At 35.3% G+C, this 24,608-nt stretch overlaps 1 protein-coding gene across 1 annotated transcript in view; it reads left to right on the top strand.

Annotated features, from left to right (window-relative positions):
• The window catches only part of LOC120418481 (myosin light chain kinase, smooth muscle-like), a 34,752-nt gene extending 12,961 nt beyond the window's left edge, over positions 1-21,791 (top strand). The window contains exons 2-6 of the mRNA XM_039580920.2: positions 14,065-14,359; positions 14,424-14,565; positions 14,935-15,030; positions 15,090-15,193; positions 21,157-21,791. Coding sequence (XP_039436854.1) covers positions 14,065-14,359; positions 14,424-14,565; positions 14,935-15,030; positions 15,090-15,193; positions 21,157-21,505 — 986 coding nt within the window. The 3' untranslated portion in view covers positions 21,506-21,791. The remainder of the gene's footprint in view (positions 1-14,064; positions 14,360-14,423; positions 14,566-14,934; positions 15,031-15,089; positions 15,194-21,156) is intronic.
• The last annotated feature ends 2,817 nt before the right edge of the window (positions 21,792-24,608 follow it).

The following is a 24,608-nucleotide window of genomic DNA, read 5'->3' as shown; positions in this document are numbered from 1 at the left end:
AAGCTGAAATTTGTATGAACCCATTCCACCCTCCAGACCCAATGTCACCCCTGATTACAGTAGTTGACTAAAATAGTCAACAGATAGCAAGATTTCTCTAAAAGATCTTTGTCAAAACGAGAATTAAACCACAGAGTAACCGATAGGTTTACATGAATATAGGTCTTTGAGCTGTTTTTCAAAAGTTCATTTTTCGAGCAGGATTATAGCCTTACCTCAGTGAAGAAGGCAAAACGTGTCGTCCTATTATAACTACAGAAGAAATTCGCTAATTCGACAAAATCGTTAATCGAATTCATATGCAGTCATATGAATAGCCACGTTTTAAGGATTCTTGGAACAACTGCATTGAAATATAAACACCACTCATTTAACAGTAGTTTTTAAGCTTATGAATAATACAGTCGAATTTGTAAAATTCGAATTAGCGAATAAACTATGAGGCCAACATAGGACATCAAACCATAAACGTGTGTAAACAATACGGCTGATGGTGGATTAAAATAGTGACTTGGCAGCGCTTCAACAGCCGGGAAACTCGCTCGGAACAGTTGTTTGAACTGAGACATGGTCGGGTTCAAGGTGGGCATTACGACAAAAATGTGAACCTATTACAACGTTGATACCGGCGGAAGAAATCTGCTCTTCTTCGGTATGATATGGGGGGTTGTGGGGAATTTGGGGTTTGTTATTGTTGAAACTGTTGTGACAAATTAATGGGTAGTTTTGGGTTGGTCAGCTGTTCAGGTTAAACCACACGAATCAAACCATGTTGTTTACACGAAGCATACCGCAAGTTTTATTGTATGGAACGGAATTAATTTGTTTTGATGTTTTTTTTTCTAGTCAACCATCTTGCATAACTCATTTCAGAGTTATTTTCAATCAGAATTCGTCTTGGGTAAACCTACTCAGGAATGAGTTAACCGAGTTAACTTTGATTTATCTCTTTTTGTAGCAAATGATTCGAAAGTTTAGATGAAATTCGTTCAATTTAATTATTCTCAGAACTAAGCTCTACTAATTTTAAGTTGACTGTATTTTCTTTAAAAATGTATGAAAAAAGCTATTTTTTATTAAACGTGAAAATTATCAAAACCTGGTTTTAGCGTAGTACGTAATTCTCATTTTTGCAATTCCGTCGTGAAACTACTTACTTTTCCTGTCATTCTTGAACGACGAAATAGCCTACTTTTCTGTACCAAAAATAACAGAATCGAATAGCGACACTTTTCAAAATAAATGCTGAAAAGTTCTACTTTTCGGCACTGAAATGGGTGCTAAAAAGTTGAACTTTTCAGCACTTGTTTCGAAAAGTAACACTTTTCAACATTTTTTTGATTTGAACGATTTGTTGACAAAGTGCTTGAAAAATTGACTTAAAATTTCACTCAATGAGTGTTTTTTGGAATTGCAAAAAATATTGTATGGAACTCGTTGCAAAACATGATTTTTTCAGCACTCTTCGTATTTATCCAACTCGGTGAACCTCATTGGATAAATGTACGACTCGTACTGAAAAAATCCCATTTTTGCAACTTGTTGCATAAACTACTATTTTGTTATCTTTTCTTTTTCCTTCGAAAAGCGAAAACGGTGAATGATTCTTTAATCCCAAACAACGCAACATTTCAACGATAGTATTTTTACTACGTTCAAGCTCAGACGCAAAAGATGGGACGCGAACGTGGTATCTAATTCATAACAATGCATTACATAATACAGACGTTTTTCGAGGAGAACAAAAAAAGTGTCTGTCTTCCGTATTTTGAGACACTTGGTGGTGTGATCGTTTGTTGTTTTCTTGGTAATGGTTTTTTTTTTCTAATTACAAACAAACTAGCAAAAATAAATTAGATTTTCAAAAAAATATTAAGCTATGAAATAAGAGGTTCTTTATTTAAGAAAAACAAAACCTATCATACTAAAAATAACTGTCATCAATTCGTCAAAAGTTTTCTTCATATGAAGACATCTGTCTGGCTTGCACGTGTTTTTGCAAAATGTTTAAAAACCAGCCACTGTAGGTATATACAAGGCATGAAATCTCCCAGGACAGCATTCCCTTGTTAGTTGTCTGGCAGCTGAGTCGGCAATCGTGATGGATGGCCAAATTTATGTGCAAAAATAGTTGAAATGGGCCCAAAGTGTGCTCATCTGTGTCTCCTTGCTCAAGACGAAATATTGCGTTTTATTTTTTTAGTTGTACAATTAAAAAAAAGTGTTCTACAAAAACGCATAATTAAAAAAAATCACTTTAATATTCAAGTTTTCGAAGGTGTATGTCACAGACATAACCAAAATGACGAAAAACTTCAAATCCATCCCAAAATTTGCGAAATTTAGAGCAGTTGTCGCCTGTCGTGGTAATGGCCCATTAAATTCATCCCCACATCTTAGATGCACGGCGCTGCACAGATGGTCGTAGGAGCAGCAGCAGCAAAGAAATGCCCGTGTTTAATCCGTTTAGGGTCGTAAAATATTCTTTACGGCAGAGGTGCATTCCGAGCCCGATCGTAATGGCGGCCATCATTTACGGCTCGTGAACTACGGACGATCGCCATTAACTTTGGGAACAGAATAATTTCCGGAGCTTCCGTTGCGGTTCCATCGTGCTAATATTTCGTATTAATCGTCCTTTGCGCTGTCATAATTCAGAGCCAGGAGTGCCGTGTCGGGTTGAAAAATTAACCTGGACCAGACAAGACGTCGTCTTCGAGAAATGACCAGAAGAGGCATTACCCCCGGAGAGGGTGGATTTGTACGTTCAAACTAATGTGAGATGTGTTTGGCATACTGTCAACTAAAATTAGAAATGAAATATTTACGAAATACTTCCAATGGTTGGGGGTGGCGAACGGGGTATATTTTGCAAATAATCTGCTGTGAATTGGGAATGAAATAAAATAGGAAAATGGGTCTTCAAGCTGTGATTTTATAATATGAATGAAACTTTGTTGAAATGATTCTTAAGCTTCCTCATAAACTAAATAGAACCAACAAAATATTTATGGAACCTCATTCCACGATTGAATTTAAATCTATGAATTTCATATGACTCTTTGTATCCAAATCGATCCTCCTCTAGATTTATTCTCTTACAACCCCAACAGCACCAAATTATTGTGTACTCCTACCATTTTACATCTCCGGCTAGCCTATTCTGTCGTAAATTTTCTATTTTAATGCTTCCTAATTGATTTGATTTATTCGGTCATTAAATATCGTCCTCAATGGCAACCCAGACAGACTCGCCATTGAAGCGGTCGTGGTCTTCCAACGTGGTCTTTAGCATTTTCTGTCGCTTAGTGGTTTGTATCTAAACTATAGTAGTCAACACACAAACCCCTCTCGCCAATAATGGCCGACAGATCAAGGTCTTGGCGGCGGGCATGTTTGGAGCAATTTATTGCGGTATTTAGAGCGTGAAGAAATGTTTCTCGCTCCTTCGGGGAGGGAAAATGTGTCCCCAACAATTTGGCGAGAATCTTCTTGTTCGAAATCCAAAACAGCCGCAGCCGTCAAAACACGTGACGACCAAAACAATGAAACGCGTGCAAACAACAAACACCATGCGTCTCCATGACCTTAACATTCGTCTGAGTTTACAAGCGACGACGACGCCAACGACGGAGTCACAGCTGCCTGTCAGTAGCAATTATTTGCACCTTCCCCGTGGTCAAGTCCACTGCTCGTACACTTGTGAGACTACTAATGCTGCTTGTAGTGCTGCTACTGCAAAGTTTTTATAGTAAGAGGATGCATTTTTGACTTAAACAGATCATTCGATTTAACAAAATAACAAGGAAAAAAAATCGATCTCGGAATACAATATGACTCAATACTTTTTGTAGATTTTGATGAATCCAATAAAGATTGTTTTTTCTTAAACCAAACAAATTGCATTTCACCTTAAACTAACTGAGAAAATTGGTATTAAAAAATGCGGATATTGAGAAATTTATTTTTTATGAAAAGAAGTGAATAAAAAAATCGGCATTTTCTTCTGTGCACCTTTTTGGGACCATCCATAAACCACGTGGACACTTTTTTTGGGATTCTTAACCCCCCCCCCCTCGTGGACAATTGTCCATACATAAAAAAAACTTTTTTGTATGGAACGTGAACAATCGCCATACCCCCCCCCCCCCCCTTAAGTGTCCACGTGGTTTATGGATGGTCCCTTTTCTGAATAGTCCTCATTAATATCTACAACTTTGCCGAAGACACCAAATCAATCAATAAAAATCCTTGAAAAGTTACAGATTTTCGAATATTAACGTACCATTTTTGTATGAACAGCTTCCAAAATTGTATGGAGATTTGTATGGCTGAACCAATGACACAAAATGGCTTCTTTGGTGATAGGGAAGGACCCCACAAAGTTTGAGCCCGTTAAAAAACACAAAAAATAAAAATGATTGAAATCGGCCGATTTCGTAGAGAATTGCTCACCATGAAAGAAGGGCTCCCGACATTTTGCGGATCCGTCGAAATATTTCGTCGTCTACAGCATCTTTCTTTTTTTTCGATTTTAAAGTACTTTTCTTCACAAAAGTCGCTGACATCGATGAATTTATGTACTTATCTATCAAATTGTGTATGATTCTGACTTGAAAGATGACCAATAAATAGTTTCCGATCCAAATTTACCAGATTTATAGCTATAGATACAAATTTGAACATAAAACACTACAACACAGTATTTCACGCCATTTTGAAATGCTTGTCAAGTGTTTTTCAAAGCTTTTCAAAAAACACTATTTAAAAAAATGAATTGGCTTGATTGCAAACGTCCATAAAACACACAAGATTACAAAAAGGCACTCTTGGTCTAAAACATAAAAAAAATTGAATATCGAAAGGGGTGAAGATTGATAAACTTTAAAGGCCTTCTCCAGAGGGTTCAAAACTTCTATAGTATATATACCAAAACTTTCTCAAGGATCTAGCCATTCGCCAACTTAGCGTAGATTCTGAATTAGAGCGTCCAATTTCCCGTCCCGGTAATTCCCGGGATTTCCCGAAAAAAAATATTCCCCGTTTCCCGGGAAATTTGTAAATTTCCCGGGAATTCCCGAAATTCAAGCGGAAGTACATATACATTTTCTCAACTTTTAGACACTTTTTTCAATTGACAAAAAAAATGAAGGAATTCAATTTAATTTACTGTTATTATTGAACTTCGTAAGACCGTCTAAAAATTTCATGTCAAGGTTTATTCCAGATGATATTATTTTCTGAACCATCACAACTGAGAATAGAGTTTGGTTATTTGTTGGACAGCAAAAATTACAAAAGTTCTTTCAACCGAAGTCATTTATTAGGCTGAATCATTTGAAAATCATTAAAAAACTCCTTTTTATCATATCAAGGGTACCCAAAAAATGCAAACATCAAAAATTCGCTCCTTATATTTGAAAACTAAGTGGCAGTGCGTGGCCGAATGGTTACGCTGTCCGCTTTGTAAGCGGATGATTCTGGGTTCGATTCCCATCTGCTGCAACCTTCCATCGGATGAGGAAGTAAAATGTCGGTCCCGGTCTTGGTTGTTAGGCCGTTAAGTCATTCCAGGTGTAGGAGTCGTCTCCATGCCATAAGTACAAACAACACACCAAACCAAGCCTACTCCGGTGGAATCGCTGGCGGCGGTTGGACTCGCAATCCGAAGGTCGTCAGTTCAAACACTGGGGTGGAAGGTTCCTTGGAGTAAAAAGAGGTTTGGGTGCCCTCCCCATTCAAGCCTTCGGACTCCAAGGTTCGAGCAGAAACTTGCAATAGAGACCACAAAAGACCCGGGGGTCGTTAATGTGGATGGTTTGATTTTTGATTTGAAAACTTTGAGTTGTCATTGCATAAAAATGGTATTTCAAGTGAAAAAGAAGATTCTGATGTAAATTTCATGCTTATCTATTTATTGATGGGCTGAAACCAGTAAGATTTGTCCTGGAAAAAAATTGCCGGGATGAAATTTTTTTCTGCATTTTTTTTCTTTTTGTTTCAGCTAAATTTTCAATATTATGTTTTATCATATTCTCTCAAACTGGTCACAGAGACAAATTTGAAAGCAATTTTATGGTTTTGGAGAATGGATTTATTTTACTCACTGTCCAAATACTGTGATTCAAAAATAATACCTACTTCTTGACAAAAAAAAACTGACCATCATTTTTTTAAATATTTTGTACGAGTTGAAAGACAACTAGCAATGAAAGCTAGGAAAATTATATATTCTGTTGAAGTTGTATGCTTTTTTGTATGCAGTCAAGGCATTAATTGATCCTCACGCTTATTTTTACCATATAAGTTGCTATTCTATACAATTTTATTGCAAATAAATATTAATCAAAACCAGGATTAGAACAAGTTTGGATAAATTTCAAATTTCCCGGGAATTCTCGGAATTTCCCGGGAAATTCGTTGAAAATTTCCCGTTTCCCGGGAATTTTGTAACCCGGGAAATTGGACGCTCTATTCTGAATCTTTTCAAACCTTACACAGAAAAAAATCAATTCTCGTAATCGTGAATCAAGTTCACGAGTGTGAGAACCACGAAGGAATGTATTCATGAGTATGGTGCATTTGCACTATAAACGTGAATATATTCTTTCGTGGTTCTCGCATTCGTGAATTTAATTCACGATTTTGAGAATTGTTTTTTTTTCGTGTAAGTCAAGTTACCAATTTACGTACTTTTCCATTTTAAATCATCTGATTCCCCTCTTGGAAAATTACTACGCTACGTATAATTTTCTTAGTTAATCCCAAGGCGGGCTTCGATGTAAAAAATCGTCAAAAAATCATTTTTCAATTAATTTTTGATCTCTAAAACGCATTGGAAAGAAGAATTCTTAAAACTAAAGAAAATTATGAGGCTGGAAGTGTGACTTGTGTTTTTTGTGACTGTGCCAATGTTTAAAAAAAATATTTTTTTCTGGGGAAAACTTTGGCTGTGTTTTTCACTTATATTTTCAATATTATATGTAAAAATAAGTATGGGAAATAACGACCAATATCACATAATTTTGACCGGTACTATATCAATTAAAACAAAGCAATTTGTAATTGCATTCCAGATTTACAATTGTGGAATTTTCCTTTTTATATAAACATGATAGAAGAAAACACAAAAAGTTTTTTTTTGTAGTTTTCTGTTTAAAAATATTTATATGTTCTGTTAAATAAACATTAAATTTGAAAATATAAAATGTGTTTACATTTATTAATTGTATCTACTTATTTGTTTTCTATTTCAAAAGAATCGAAGATTTAAAAGGTCTACTTATTCTAGAAAATATATACTGTGGGCCAAATTTACGTTTCCCTGCCCTACCATTAAATAATCACGCATTGATCATGTCTGACAAATTGCTAGACAGCAAAATTAAAAAATAACCGTTTACCAATCATCCTGTCAGTTTCATCACTCTCAATTTATGCAGGAATGCCCCACTAACTCACATCTGTCTGCCCTGCTTTGAGTGATTTCAGAGCTACCGCAAAAATATTTCGGTGAATTCCCGGCAACATCACCGTCATGCCGTCATATAACTTACCTTTCCTAATGTGCTCTCCACCCCAAACGGGGCAGGTGGTTCAATAAACGTTTGAGAGAACGCGAAAGGTAGAACTCTCCAAAAAGGTGCGTCGCTTCTTCGCATCAGTGACCTATATATGATTTCCAAAAATAAGTTTGACGAAAATATTGCGTCTTCGTGGTGACAGATTCGCCAAGATCGCTTCGAGACTGAGTGAAACCTTGAGACAAGCGAGACGAATGATGTTTTATTGCTTCGTCACACCCGACAAATGATACATGGTAGGTTGAATTCCAGGCTCATCAGGACAAACGATGCGACTTTTCATTGCTGAGGTCGAAGAATACAATGAAATTCACTGTTGAGTTGGATACATTTTCATGACTTTTGAGGGGACTAATTGCAGTTGTTAATGTCTTCTCCGATCATTTATTTTAATTATTGCAATTAGCACAATGAAATTTAAAATTGTAGGTCAAAACGTGCATAAAATACAAGGTATGCATTACTATCACTCTTTCCTTTGGTAAAAATACTGCCATTTCGAGTCATTCAGGGCATGGTTTACTTGCATGAAAACGTAAACAAATCATGCTCGCGCCAAAATAACTCGTTCCCTCGTTAACATCTGTGGCCAACGCGTGCGCGCGGAAATCTATTTAGTGTGTAAATCAACCCCCGCGCGCAAATTCCACTCTCCTCCCACTCTAGAAAGCATTTACGCGCATCGTCGTCGTTATCCACACAAAGAAAAGAAAATCCAAACATTTTCCCCACCCGAAACATTACAAACATCTTCGGCAAAAAAAATCAATAGGAATTTCAAATTAACTTTATTGCAATTTGTTATTTATATAATCAACGTACAATTCTCCAAATAAAATAAAATAACGTTTGACATTTTCCTTTCGAAAGAATGAATTCATGCGTCACCAAATTTTAAAGTGTTTTTCCAGTCTATTCTAAGCCCAAGATCTGGGATTCTCCAGACATAAAACAATCATTGCCCTCATCAATCCGTCAGGTCACATTGACCGCCTGCGCGGCCATCATTCCTCCCACTCTTTCCTCTGGAATCTGCGTGTTCTCCGGGATTTTGCATTTGGGATCTCCCAAAAACAAAAAAAAACAGAACCGACCACTTGCTGCCATATGGTGGGTGGATGCGTGAAAGATGCCAAATGAATGGCGAATCCCGCTCCACTGACAGTCTGTTTACACACAATTCGAGCAAACCATAAAACCCACTACCGAACGAGCCAATTTGCGAGCTCGTGAACATTTGGCCACGCTGATAAACGGTCGCGGTTTTCCTTTTTAGTCGTCCGGCTGCAAAGATTATTATTTTCAAATTTTCCATAATTTTCAAAATTCCAAAAATGAGCAGTTCTCTACGAAATCGATCTTTTTTTTTTAATTTTAATTTTTGTATTTTTTAATCCGGCTGAAACTTTTTTGGTGCCTTCGGTATGCCCAAAGAAGCCATTTTGCATCATTAGTTTGTCCATGTAAACTTCCATACAAATTTGGCAGCTGCCCATACAAAAATGATACATGAAAATTAAAAAATCTGTATCTTTTGAAGAAATTTTTCGATCAATTTGGTCTCTTCAGCAAAGTTGTAGGTATGTATAAGGACTACGCTGAAAAAAATGATACACGGTAAAAAAAATTGGTGGTTTTTAATTTCACTTTTTGTCACTAAAACTTGATTTGCAAAAAAAAACATTTTTTTTTATTTTTTGTATTTTTTTAATATGTTTTAGGGGACATAAATGCCAACTTTTCAGAAATTTCCGGGTTGTGCAAAAAATCTTTGACCGAGTTATGAATTTTTGAATCAATACTGATTTAAAAAAAAAATCGAAATATTGGTCGCAACAATTTTTCAACTTCATTTTTCGATGTAAAATCAAATTTGAAATCAAATTTTCATAAAAAGCACCGTTCTAAAGTTATAGCCATTTTTATGTAACTTTTTTGAAAATAGTCGCAGTTTTCCATTTTTTTAAATTAGTGCATATGTTTGTAAACTATTGAAAAAAATATTTTTGAAAAGCTACACCCAAAATTCAGAATCGAGATAATCATTCTCTCAAAATTTATTGAGGGCTCAGTGCCAAAATCGATAGAATAATGGTACCAACTCACACCATCATAACAAATGAGTTCATTCGTTAGTTGAATCAATAAATCTCCAACAAGTGTCATACATCGACTTCTGACTTCTCCATGGTCACCAAGCTGTGGTGGCCAAGGCAGCTAAGTCATTGGATTGGTTTGTCAAAGGTCTCTGGTTCGATTCCCGTTGTCGACACTTTTGGTTTTTTGTTTGACGGATGAACTTTTTTTGCAAATGAACCTCGAGAGAATAGTTCTATCGCCCATCTCGAGCTGTGTTCTCTGCGTCCGTGAATGGTACCACTATTCTCTCGACTCGAGACCATCATTCTCTCGTACTAGCGCTGCCAGTTTTGGGTGTAAGAAAATTACTATATTTTGCTTTTTAACACTTTGTTGATACGACCCATAGTTGCTGAGATTTACCCATGCAAAGGCTTAAAAAGCAGGACAATTGATGTTTTCTAAGTCTCACCCAAACAACCCACCATTTTCTAACGTTCTCAGCAGCTAATGGTCCGATTTTCAATGTTAAAATATGAAACAATCGTGAAATTTTTGGATCTTTTCGAAAACAATATTTTCAAAATTTTTAAATCAGAACTTACATTTCAAAAGGGCCAAACATTCAATATTACGCCCTTTTGAAATGTTAGTCTTGATTTAAAAAATGAAAACATTGTTTTCGATTTAATGTGACAAAAACTCGAAAGCATTGTACTTTTTCAAGTATTTTGTAAAATACTTTTTGATTGAATAATGAATTTTAAATTAAAAAAAAACGTTAAACTCTACCACTATTTCGTCAAAAAATCATAATTTGGCACCCAAAATTTTGTCCATTGTTGCATTTTATGAATAGTCCTAACAAATACCTGAACCTTTTGCCGAAGACACCAAACTGATCAGAAAATTCCTTCCAAAGATGCTGGTATACCATTTTTTGTAGATTTTATTCATTTTGTTCCTTGATTTTGCGGACTTATACTGCCCCTGATCGCATAAATGTCCCATATGCATTTTCAGCGATTTCGAGTTTTTGATGCAGTTTGGTTCAAAATCGTGTGCTCTTTCAAAAGAGCCTATAACATCCAGTACTTTGTTCTAGAAATCAGGAGGAAATCCATTTTTTTCGCGAAAACTTAACACGTAGCCTTATGTATGGGACAAACTTCAAATGCGTTTTTCTCAGCTTGCTGTTTTTGCATATGGGACATTTATGCGAACATGGGCAGTATAGTTTAAGAAATACACCAAATTCTGATGTTCGTTTTCAGTAAAAAAGTTTACTGAAAATTTTCAGTAATCCTATTTTTACTGAAATTCAGCATTCGTCTTTTGAAATTACTGAAAATCAGTAAACCGTATCAAGTTTACTGAAAATCAGTAACATTTCTGCCAGTCTATTTATGTTTCTGACATTTTCTCTGCCAGTCTATTTGGTCGCCATTTTAGTTTGTTCTCGAAGCGTGCCGTTGGAAGTCGAGTTTTTGTCCTTGTCCGAACAAATTGGTTCTCGCTGCGGCCGGAAGTGGATTCCTTTTGTTTTTTTGTGTTTGGCAATCGTATATAGTGATACATAAAGGCATTTTTATTGTTCTTAGGACTTTCTGCAACGCGATCTTTTCCAGAACTGGCAGACCATTTCTCTTTTTTCACTTTCCCACTTCTTTTTCCTCGCGAAAACGAAAAAGCAGCCAGCGAAAAAAGCTGGACTTGCTCCGACGGGATGGCCTGCTGAACTCAAGTAGTTTTGGGGATCATGGATGATAAATAATCTCGGAAATAATTCCATTATCCGTGTTTCACCGGAGTCCATCGGAGACCATCCCTTGGCCGGTTCCCCCGGGATAGGGAACTTGCCCGTTCAATCCGGAACATCCCCGGTGGTTCAAAATCCACGGTCAGCACTGTCTGTGGGTAGAACAAAAATCGTAATCTGATTTTTTTAGTTTTCCCAAGATTTCTGCTAACAAAATTATGCGGGACCCGAAAAAGGTCATTTTTGACCCTGTTTGACCCAGTGATTCACCGGAAAATCTTCGGCCACCGGAACCGGAACATTCCGAGTTCTGCGGGTCAAAAAAGACATTCTAACGAGTCCAACTAATAAAGAAGTTTACAAATTGGTTGAGTTTTCGTTGAGTTATGGCCATTTTAGTGATTCCAGTTAACCCAGGCCCATACGGATTAACTGAAGACACAGTTCAGTTTGACAGTTAAGAATAACTGAAAATTCAGTATTGTCTGACGATTCGGGCTTACTGAAAATTCAGTTCAATTTGGCAGCTTATCAATTACTAAGACTGGTTGCAACGCGAAGTTTTATAATTGTTTCAAATTGCGAGCAGTTTTAAATTTTTAGAACTGGCGGAAATGAAACTAGAACACGGTGCTCGCAACGCGCTGATCTAAATGTTGTTTCAAAAAATGCTTTTAATTGTGTGCGTATGATTATCAACACAGCATCATAGTGTGTGTGTAAGAATACGTGGATATCTCCATATATCTGATTTTTTTTGAAACTGAGTTCTATTCCAGTTCCAAATCGTCTCACGTTTCAGTTTTATTTGACAAGTCTTTATTTACTGAAATTTCAGTTCAGTTTGACAGATCTTCGATTGCTGAAAATTCAGCATTTCTTACGTCATTTTGACATTTTCAAACTTACTGAAAATCCAGTTTACCATCTGTCATCCTGATTGTTTTCAGGAAACTGAAGTTTGGGCAAAAAGTAAGTTTGATCCACGAGAACAAAAATTACGAAATTCCATACATTTTTGGCAGATTGCTCAAACGAAACCATAACAACGTTTTTGCCTAGGTATTTAAAAACGTGGGTTTTATAGAAAACCTAGATGTCTGGGTATCAAAAGATCGGAAATTTTATGCCCTTTCCGATGCCACATAGGTTGACTTGTGAATTGTGGACCGGTTTGGATGCCGGTGGATTTTCCGACGACGTAATTTCGGGTTGGTACGAAATTCCAACGAAAAATCTATTCTATCGATACAAAGACCCCCGAAACGGTGTTATACCCACTCCAGAATGTTTATTTAGCAATTTTATGGTAATATATTGAAATTTAGTTCAATTGAAAGTTTGCAAAAAATGTTTAGATAAGTTTTATATAGAATTTCCAGAGTTATATAAACTTTTATACTAAGTAATTAGTTAACTTTATATTCAATCCAAATTATTTTTTTAATCAGTCAAAGATGCCTATTTGGAGTTGGGGGACTGGATTTATGGTGATTTGTCAACAAATTTACTTTATTTATGTTAATTTTTCGAAAGGTGTACAAACTTTTTTTGCACCTTTTTTATTTTTGTAATAGTATTTGTTATATAACTTTTTATAGAAAACATCTTTTCATGAGCTATTTGTAGCAAAATGTTCGGCATGAGCTTCTGAACAAAACGTAGTACTAGGTTTCAGTCAAACTTTAAATTGTAGCATGTTTCATCATAAACTGTGCATAGTGCCCATGGGGTGTAAATACTTTTTTTACATACTGTATAAGCTGTCTTTAAATTCATTCAATATATCAAAAAAGAGATCAGTGTTTTTGTTCAGAAGCAGGTATTATTTTTTCAATCATAGTGTTTGGGCAGTGAATGAAATTATTTGATGCACCAAAACCATAAAATTGTATTAAAAATAAGATGAAATGAAAAAAATTGTCCGGTAAATATGTTTTTCATTGCAAATAATCAAAATGAAAAAAAACGCAGAAAATCTGTTTTTCATGGAAAATATTTTTCCAGATAAAGTCTTATTGGTTTGAGCTCAAAAATAAATACATTATTTACAACTCAACTTTTTTAATATATTTGCCTTTTTCGAGCTCCTGTTATATTGGGGAAATATACCCATTCTAATCACTCCAAGCCTTTCGACCAATTCTCAACACTTTTGCCGTTTTCCGCTATTAAATTTTATTTTAAAAATTAGTACCAAAAAGTATGGAAAATGTATATTCCGTTTGAATTACAGGCATTCCCAGGAAATGATTAAATTTCCCCGTAAACGGAAAATATGTTTTCCGGGAAATTAGACACTCTAACACAAAAAAATTGCGCAAAGTTAGAAATAAACGACTTGTTGTGCCCACTTGTTTTGGATAACTTTTTTTTATGCTACCATATCCACTCTAATGGCACATTTGAAACTTGAGGAAACATGCGTCCCCAGCAAAATAAAATATAAGTTTGGCTCCGAAGCTGTTTAAGCGTCAACCGAATTTTCCTTTATTTAAAGTGAATCCATAGGGTTGCATGAGAATTTCAAAATGTGAACGGAAATTCACTCAATTTTAATTGTGTTGATTGGTACAACTTCGGAGAGCTTATTTTAAACTATTTGTTAACTCTTCCCCACCCTTCTCTCAACTCTCCTCCTAGAACTCGCCCCGGCCTTCCCGTACCGGCAGGTTCAACTCAAGCAGGAGGTCGACCCGCGCCAGTCGTTCGACATTCTGCCCGAGCTGGGCCGGGGCACCTTCGGCACGGTGTTCCTGTGCCGGGACAAAGCCAGCGGGCTCGAGCTGGCCGCCAAAATCGTACCCTGCAAGAAGAAAAAGGAACGCACCGACGCTCTGCGGGAGATCGACATCATGAGCTGCCTGCACCACCCGCGGCTGATCCAGCTGTACGATGCGTTCGACTACGAGAACAAAGTTTATGTGATACTAGAACTGTGAGTAGCAATTTTGGAGAACATTGTTGCAAGCTTCTTTTCATTTTTGTTTTTTTTTTTGCAGAGTCCAAGGTGGTGAGCTGTTTGAGCGGGTCATAGACGACGACTTTGTGCTGACCGAGAAAGCGTGCGCCGTCTTCATGAAACAGATCTGCGAAGGCATGGAGTACATCCACAGTCGGAGTATAATTCATCTGGACATGAAGGTTGGTCGTAATTCGGTTGGGTACATTGTATTCTAGCAATAAACAAGACTGCCCTTTTTTATGACGAAATAAGTAATACTTGTCCACTCTGACCGTTTCAGCAACTCAACAACAAAGAAAAAATAATCAACTTACGACTGTTTCTAACCCTGAACTGCACCGTAAACTGGGGTGAATGGGGACACATGGGGTGATTGAAGACGGCTGTTTTAACCATGTTCATGTTCAATATTTGTAGTTGTTATGTTGATTTCAGATCAACAGTTAACAAATGTTTCCTATTCATCCTGCAGTCCCTATTCGCCCTAGTGTACGGTACTTAAATAATTGTTTGAAAACATTTACTTACATAATGTTGTATTCCTCCAGCCGGAAAACATCCTCTGCCTAACAAAGACTGGAAATCGAATCAAAATCATCGATTTTGGTTTTGCCAGACGATATGACAAAAATAAAAAGCTTCAGGTATGAAATTAAAATAACTCAAGTGTGATCAAGAATTCATAATCTCTTCTTATGAACAGGTCATGTTCGGTACCCCGGAGTTCACAGCTCCGGAGGTGTTAAATTACGATGAAATCTACTTCTACACCGACATGTGGAGCTTGGGAGTGATATGCTATGTGCTGTAAGTAAATAGGGTTTAATTTCTGTTCAATATACGAGCTACTTTGCTTATAACCTACTCGCTTTGATTTGTTTACTAACAGAAGCAAATAATGCTTGTGATTCGTCTCCTAACCTTAATTTTGCTGATTTTGCCCACTCACAGAAACTTAAAATAGTTTATCAATGATTTATTTCAAACCAAAATTAAATGAAGTAAATTTCTGGCCAAAAAAACTCTACTGTTGGGTTCAATAACTGTGAAATCATTCTTAGAAATTTAGCTCCTCTATGGATTAAATCTTGTAGAACGATTCCACAATATTTATATCCAAAAATTGACAATCAAATTGTTCATCTCTGTATTACATAGTGTCATATGAATTGACCAATTCCAATGATTTAATTGCCTTAGAATCCTATTTTTTTCTAAACATGTTATCTAAATTTATTTTTTATGCAGTAAAGAAGTTTCTGATTTTTTCAAAACATTTTTGTTATGAAATTTCTTTTGGTTTCCTTCGTTTTTAATATGTTTGGGAGGGTGGATCCGCTTTTTAGGCTTTTATTTTTGCTTTTGCAATTTTCAACAACTAACCAATCGGACCATTTCAAGACCTACCACTACTGGACATATGAACCGTCTTTGGACCACAATCCAACAACCAACTGACCATAACCTCACCCTCGTTAGTGTTACGTTGAACTCTTTTCTCATACAAACACATTTCCTTAACCATAGTCGTTCGATGCCACCCAGATAACCTGTAAAAGTAGAATGAGGACTACTCCAGGCAGACTTTGAGTGCATCCGGTTTTTGTTCCATAATTTGAATGTTCTTTTCTTTTGCCCTTTGTAGACATTTGTAATAGTCTTACATTGTGTATTGTTCTCTCTCGCTCATGTTTCAATTGCTCAGTTATCTATCATTTTTATGGAAACTTATTAACATCCTGTTGAGGTTGACTTTTGATTTGTATCTTTTGAGCTTTTATTCCACAGAAGTAAATGAACCAACAAAGGGGTAACAGGGAACATCGTTGACTGTGAACGAAAAGAGTTCTTGGTAACATAACGTTTTAACTTTAGTTTTTATTATTGATACTCGTGCCGGATTGCTCTTATGGTGGCGCTGAAAGTTCATCTGGAAATAAACTATCCGTGAAATAGTTTAGGGTGAAATCACTCGATTCTCCCTAGCCAAGTTGATGAGCCGAATGAACGAGCTATTTGAGACCATTTCCGATAGATTGTTTCGATGAACTTTTGAGCCATAAGATTTTGTTCATCAATAAACTTTATTTTAAATGATTTTTAAAATCAGTCAAAAATTACACGTTTAACAAAAACAATATTTACGTTTGCTAAATCTGTACAATTAGTCATACCTTTGCATCAGATTTAGCTGAGTAATCAGTTGGCTGCCTTTTGGTAAACACACACGAGTAGCCACATCTACTCCGATTTAGTCAGTATTTCCGCACGTGCTCGCAGTCTAATCACGTACTAGCACAGACTTCCCTCGTGTGAACCATTTCATTCATGAAATTTGACGTCATTTTTTCACGTCGTTTGAACTAGAAATCCCCCGGGATATTACCTACAAAAATCCCCTTACATAAATATTATGAAATTGGTAACTGAACGTCGAGGTGCTGGGAATTTCCGGATTCTGGTCATTCTTTTATCTTGATTATAATCACGGGAGATTGAAATCTTATATCTGGGTTTTGCCACTTGTTACAGCCATCCGGTTTAAGGGCCTGACTTACGTGCCCTCGAGGGTTATGGTATAGGAAAATGAGAAACTCACGACAGACATATTACAAACTCTACGCGCAATCCATCATCAATCAGAACAACTATGACTATTCAACCAAAGGCAGCGAAACACTCGACACTCGTTTAACAAAATGACGCACTTTATGAGTAATAATTGCACATACCCTGTATAAAATATGTATTTATTTATACAGATAAACTAACGTGACGAAAAAGTCTTATTTTGGTGTTTGTTTAACAACGCGTTTCTAAATTGTGAAAGAATGTATAAAAAAGTTTGTTTAGCTCAGTCGTAAGTCAAATTCAAGAGCACGATTATATTTACATATCACTATCAATATTGAGTTTTACAAGTAAGTGTTCCTGAGTCATCTAATTGCATTAATTGTTAGTAATTGTTTTTCACATAATCTATGTTCTACGAACATTAAAAACAGGGTTTCATAATTTACAAAAATGCAACATGTTTAATAATATTAAATAAAGTGTAATGAGGTAAAATTTCTTACCATTATTCCAAAGTCATTATTGAATTAAAAAGTTAAATTAATTTTGCTTTAACCTCGTTTTCCTGATATTGATGAAAAAGGTGTTTTTTGACAGCTTCAATTAAAAAAAAAAATATTTACGAAATCCCGTTGAAAAAAAATTTGTAAACCCTGATCTTTAAATGATTTAAAGACGGCTTCAAAGTGATATTAGATGACAGCTTTTATGACAGTCGAAGGATTTGGTTAACCCAAAACTAAAAAATTACTAGTCTCCGTACAATTTTAGCAGCTGTCCATACAAAAATGGTATGTAGCTTTGGAATTTTTGAGCAGAAAATAATATCTTAGTAAAATTTTCCAATCATTCGAATCAATATATTTTCAAAATCAAGCTAAACATGTCAAATGACAAACTTTGACAATTGATTTAAAAAATATTATTATTAAAAAAGGATATACATTAGGCTGGTACAAATATTTTTAAAAGTTTTTGTCACCCCTCCCTTCAAAATTGACCCGAAAAATCAGGGGGCAAAAAAAATATTTTTACAATAAACTTCAAAATTTCAATGAAAATTCAAGTGCAACCAGCTGAAATCAAATTAAAATACATTCTTCTGCGTTTTAAATCATTTTTAGCATGTTTGGGTTTATTAAAAAATCTTAAGATTTTTTGAAAATTTTCGATGCAAAATCTTTTTTTTCGATACAATTTTTGTTTTTGTCAGATCTTAGATTTTTTGAAAACTAATGATTGCAAAACAACTGAACAAGTGTAAAATGCATTTTAAAACACATTTTTCATTTAAATCTGTAGACTATGGCTTGTTATTTAAATTTTTATATTTTTTTATTTTTTTGCCCCCCCCCTTGACCTCGGCTAGGGCCTAGGGACAAAAACTTTTTTAAATATTTGCATCGGCCTTAGGCCGTCCCAAAAAAAAAATAAAATTTGTCAAATCTTTGGTGCTCACCCCTAGAATGATAGATTAGGATGTCAGGAACAATGTTTTCATACAACAAAAAACTCCCAAAAATGGTTTACAACTCGCGCGCGGAGCTTGAATGAAAAAAGTGCATTTTTCGAGTATTTTTCAGAAACGCGCGTAACAATCATACTAAAGTCATTCAAATTTAGTCGCTTTCGGCTTCAAGTTATAGTTTAATGTCCCCTGAACAAATTCCTGTACAGACATAGTCCATAAGAGCTTGTGTTTGGGCATGGCAGGGCGTTTTAGGGAGAAAAATTTGTATTTTTTAGCCAAAAAAATTCAAAAATTACTCTCCAACATTTAATTTATTTCCACGCATAGCCGAGATATTTGCATTTTAGTGAACAAAAAGTGATGAATTTTCAAAATTCTTGGTATATAAGCGTTTTAAGCATAAAACATCAGCTACTATGATTACAAACGGGAAGGCATATATTTTGGATATTTTTATTTTGCTCGCTCAAAAACGATAATTGGTTATAAAATTTAATAAAAAAAACATGAGATTTTCTCACAATGTGACGTAAACGACATATTTATAAGTATCGATATGAACAAATAAAGCTCTAATGGGTAACTTTTTTGAAATAATAAGTTTTTTTATAAATGAATTTGTTTCATTCGAATGTACCTACATTAAAAAATCACGTTTACAGCTTGGAGATATGAAGTTTAATAAAATAAATTTTGATTTATGATTATTTGTCGTTTACGTCACATTGTGAGAAAATCTCATGTTTTTTCATTTTATTACAAATATCGTTTTTGAGCGAACAACATAAATATATCCAAAATATATGCCTTCTCGTTTGTAATCATAGTAGCCAATGTTTTATGTTAAAAACGCTTATATACCAAGAATTTTGAAAATTCGTCACTTTTTGTTCACTAAAATGCAAATATCTCGGTTTTGCGTGGACATAAATTGAATGTTAAAAAAGCAAAATGATCTCCGTAAAATTTCCTATAAGCTTAATGCATTAGTTTTGGCTGCAAAATTTTTTGGCTCGTTCTGGGGAGTGATTTTTGAAATTTTTTGGATAAAAAATTATTCTCCCTAAAACGCCCCGCCATGCCCAAACACAAGCTATTATGGACTATGTCTGTACAGGAATTTGTTCAGGGGACATTAAACTATAACTTGAAGCCTAAGGCGACCAAATTTGAATGACTTTAGTATGATTATTACGCGCATTTCTGAAAAATACTCGAAAATGCACTTTTTTCATTCAAGCTCCGCGCGCGAGTTGTAAACCATTTTTGGGAATTTTTTGTTGTATGAAAACATTGTTCCTGTCATCCTAATCTATCATTCTAGGGGTGAGCACCGAAGATTTGACAACTTTTCATTTTTTTTGGGACGGCCTAATATACATACATGGACACTACATTGAGAAGTCATCAACATGCGCCTTTTGTCAGAAATTTACCCTTCAGTGACATCTGAAAATGGTGCATGTAATCGCAATAACTGCAGATTAAATAAGACTTATAAAAATGATATTTTAATTGTTTTATAATTACATTTTTTGCATAACATATAACTTCGTGAATATTGTTTGTTTGTGGAGAACCCCATTACTTGAAAGATACTGTTATTGTTACCTTAAAACATATAAAAAAAATCGGTTTTGAGAAAATAATAATTTTGTGAAAAAAGTGATTTATAATATAAGTTATTGTTTTAAGAGTTTATTGTTTCTGGATTGTCCTCATCATTACATACAATTTTGCTAATACACCAAATCGGTTGGAAAATCCCTTTTCGAATATTTACCTACACACAATTTGGGCTGGACAGCTGTATGGAGACTTGAATGATGCAATGATACAAAATGCCTACTTCGATCATAGGCTGAGCCCCCAAAAAGTTTCAGCAAAATCAAATAATACAAATAAAATCCACTTCCGGTTCGCGAAAAGAGTTGCTCTATTTTAACGAATAATAATGATTTTATTATAATGCTTTCAAATGCAAATTGCTTTTTAAAACATTGTTTTTTTTATCAAAACTTATCAGCTTCTCTCGGATTTGTGAAATAAATAACTTGAAATCAGTTATTAAAAATGTATGGTTGGTCATCCAAAAATAATTCAAGAATCATAACTTCAATACTGAAACATCAACATGCTTATTTAAATAGCTTTAATTTTTTTTTTCTTTTAAATTTCTTTATGTTTCGAATGAATCTTTGTAAAGAGCGGAGTTTAAAAAAAGTCGTGGCTCTGTTATTATTTACATACCGTTTATTTTAGTGAACCAGGTCACGCGAAATGAATGAATGAAATTTAGATTTCTTAAGAATTATTTTTTTAATTAAATATATGAAATCTTTAAAGATGGTGCTAAATATTGTGAGCACATTATGTTTGTATTGAACATTCCATTTAAATAAAAAATTTCTTTGTTTTTGAGATTTGGTTGTGCCTAACACTTTTACACAGCAGTATTAAAACACGTGTTTTGCGCCACCCACTACTCGCCATATAAAAAACGCTCCCAACAATTCTCGGGTTAGTTATCAATAGGTCAACTTCAAAAATGCTTTTAATTGTTTATCTGATTTGTTAAGGAGAAAAAAAATCAAATGAGTGTCGGAAGTCGTGAAGGCTGTTACGACGTATTGCAATCTAACCAGAGAATTAAACCACGTGCCCACACTTGAACCCACAAACAGAAATCTTTCTTCACCTCCCACTCCTCCCCCACTTTTTCCAGCTTGTCGGGTCTGTCGCCGTTCGTGGGTGGGAACGATCTGGCCACCATGAACAATGTCAACAGTGGCAAGTTTTCGTTCAAGTACAGCTCGTTCGAGGCCGTGTCCGAGGACGCCAAGGACTTTGTGCGGAAGCTGCTGGTCCGGGACGGGACCCAGCGGTTGACCGCCCGGCAGGCCCTCCAGCACAAGTGGCTCGCGGAGACGACGACGGCCCAGAGCACGACCGAACTGTCTATAACAAAAACAAAATTGAAACGTTATGTTATTAAGAAACGGTGGACCAAGGCGGTCAACACGATCATCGCGCTCCGGCGGATGGGCGCCCGGATCGACTTTGATCTGGTTTGAAGAATGGGGGATGCGAACGGCAGGAGGAGGACGTGGTGGCCAACCGGCCTGGCCGTCGCGGGCCGACGAGAACGGGTAACACACATACTCACAGAGAAAGAGAAACCAGATACATTTTATTCGTAGGGTACATTCGCTAGTTAGGACTGTAACTGAATTCATTTCGCTTAGAAGTAAGGTAAAGTTATTAATTAAAATCGCATTAAGACGCACCGATAGAATAGAAACTTTTGTTTACTACCCCTTCAAATGTTGTAAAATACAAAAAAAAAGATTTAAGTAAAAATATTGATTTTGTTTTATTTTTTTGTAACCGATATTTCTTTAGGCCATACGCAATTTCACGTTACACTCTGTTAATAACAAAATCGTTTTTCCAACACAGTATTTTTCGGACCCCAAAGCTATTTCTCAAAATTGCATTGGATTGTTTCAGACTCTCTTTTTCGCAAAGCGATTGAAATTTGCAAGAATATTGTTTCTTGCAATTCCGTTGCGAAACTTTTATTTTTTCTGTCGTTTTCGAATTTCTGAATGGCCAACTTTTTATCGCCAAAAAACGAACATAAAAGTTCTTTTTTGCAATTCCGCTATGGAGCAATTCCAGCTCAAATCAGGAATTTTTCTGATACTTTTGTACCCGACCCTCTCCGATTTCAATGAAACTTTGTAGACATGTTATCCTAGGCTATAAAAGCCATTCCCGAGCAGACGGAAATAACTTGGGAATAACATTTTTTGATATTTAAATATACTAGGCCAATAACATTTTATGTTATTAATAACCAGATTTGTTATTCGTCGTTATAATTTTTTTGTTATTGGATTGTTATTGTAATAACAGACGAATAACATTTTTTGTTATTATTTTTTTGTTATTTTAACAACTAATCCGATCATCCCAATAACAGTTGGCGGTATTCTTCCATAACAAAAAATGTTATTCCAAAGTTGTTTTGGCTTTCAATCAATATCAGACCAATAACAAATTTTGTTATGATAACATAAACTGTTATTTAACCCTTATGCAAAAATGGATTTTTCAAGAAGAATCTATAACAATTTATGTTATTTTAACAGTATTTGTTATTGAAATGGCATGAATTTAGTTATTACCGTCTGATCAGGTTTTTGTGCATATGGAGCAAATAGTACTCGAGAATAACATTTGAGAAGGGCGTAAGGTATTTAAATATTTTTGTATTCTGTAATTTAAAAATTACTGTATCTCGAAGCCGTTGCGTCGTATCAAAAAGTGGTCAAAGACAAACTTGTAGGAAATTGGACGGGCTTTCTGAAAAAATACACTGAAACAAAAATACACGCCACATCTATGAGATTTTTTGATTTTTAAGTCTAAAACTTAAATTTGAAGGTGATGTCACGATTTTTTTGTTCAAAATTTTTGAGGAAATACCCTAAGATGTTACCAAAAGACTGACGAAAAATGCAGGATTGTATGTCTCTCCTAAAAAAATACAAAAATCATTTACTAAAACTGTTTTTTTGAAAAGTGGTCTAAACGTCAAAATTTTTAAAAACCGGTAGTGGGAATCGATTCTCCAGACAATTTTACATAAAAGTCTCCGTATTGACCATTGTCTTATGTCCAATCCTTGGGAAGATACAACGGTTTTAAAAATAAAAATGTTGAAAAAACGGGATTTTTGGTGGTTTTTGACAAAGCTCGTCCAATTTCCCATAAGTTTGCCTTTGACAGCATTTCAATTGGATGTAAGGGCTTACAGATATAAGCTTAATTACATTGCTTATAACTGAAAATAGAATATTTTTTTCAGTGTGGTAGAAACCAGGATAGTAAATTTGATTACGTAAATATAAAAACGATATAAATCAAAAAGCTGTCAAAGGCAAACTTATGGGAAATTGGACGAGCTTTCCGGTAAAAATACTTACGAGACTGAAAAACTAAGTCTGTCATATAGAAAATGCCAAAAACCACAAAAAATCCCGTTTTTTCAACATTTTTATTTTTAAAACTAACTTAATCCACCTACGTGGTTGATGCCTTCCTCACCACATTGTTAAAGCAGAATATTTATTAAATACACTTGGTTAGTGGCATTTTTTGGGCACTAACCTTGGAATGATGTGATAGAAACACTTCCGTCATTTGTTTTACTGGATCATACCACAACCTTGCGTGAGTGCTCTAAGATCAATGATGAAAGACCATGATCAGTCTAACCTGGATAAATAACGATATGTTGTTGTGTGTTAGTTGTAATCCTGAAAATAATAAATAAAAAAAAATAGTAAGTCGTCGTGATTGCGCTATCTTGCCACTCGCTAATATATATTTTTTAAGCTATGCGGTGTGGCAACCAGAATGATTTTTCGTTTCAAAAAATATTATTGCGTGATCGGGTCACTCCTCTTTACCATTGCTTAATGCACAGAGTTATCAAAACTCTGTTCAATAACCAATGCCCGGGCTTGTGACCGGCAGTTAAGGTTCTCAATAATTTCTTTTTCAGGTACGATTATCAATCAACAATTATTTTGATTACTATTACTGAGAACTAAAACTGGCAGAGTTACCCCGTTTTACCCCAACGACAATCATAGAAGACTTCAACTACACGGAGTACATTTTCCAGGTTCAGATTCTTCTTTACAGATGTCGTTTTTGAAGATTTCAGCCAACATGAATATTTCCATGTTCGGCCTCTTCTAACGCGAAAGACTTCAGCTAATATAGATCTTTATTCTATATTCAGCCTCTTCCGTTCAAAGTGTTATATTCAGCCTCTTCCTCTATACATTTGGGAAGACTTCAGCCAATATAACTCGTAGAAATTTCTTGAGAAGTTTGATATTAATCGAGGCAAAAGTTATGCTGATGGTGTTCCAATTACATGAGCCAAATATTCTCGATGTTTTTGTGCCAAATCACGTTTAGCTATATTTTCAAAAGAAAATAATGTTGATTTACTTGTTGGGATTAGCACATCGTAATGCAATCCGTAATATTGCAAAACAATTGGTTTCTTGTGATTGTCGACGATAGGTAGAATTTCCATAGTGTACGGCATGTTTTCATCATGACAGTAAACATAGATAATTCTTTTCAAAAGAATGC

Source organism: Culex pipiens, chromosome 3 (assembly GCF_016801865.2).
Source record: "Culex pipiens pallens isolate TS chromosome 3, TS_CPP_V2, whole genome shotgun sequence".
NCBI classification, from domain to species: domain Eukaryota; kingdom Metazoa; phylum Arthropoda; class Insecta; order Diptera; family Culicidae; genus Culex; species Culex pipiens.
The sequence above is the reverse complement of the archived record's forward strand: the minus strand, read 5'-3'. Positions and strand labels throughout refer to the sequence as shown.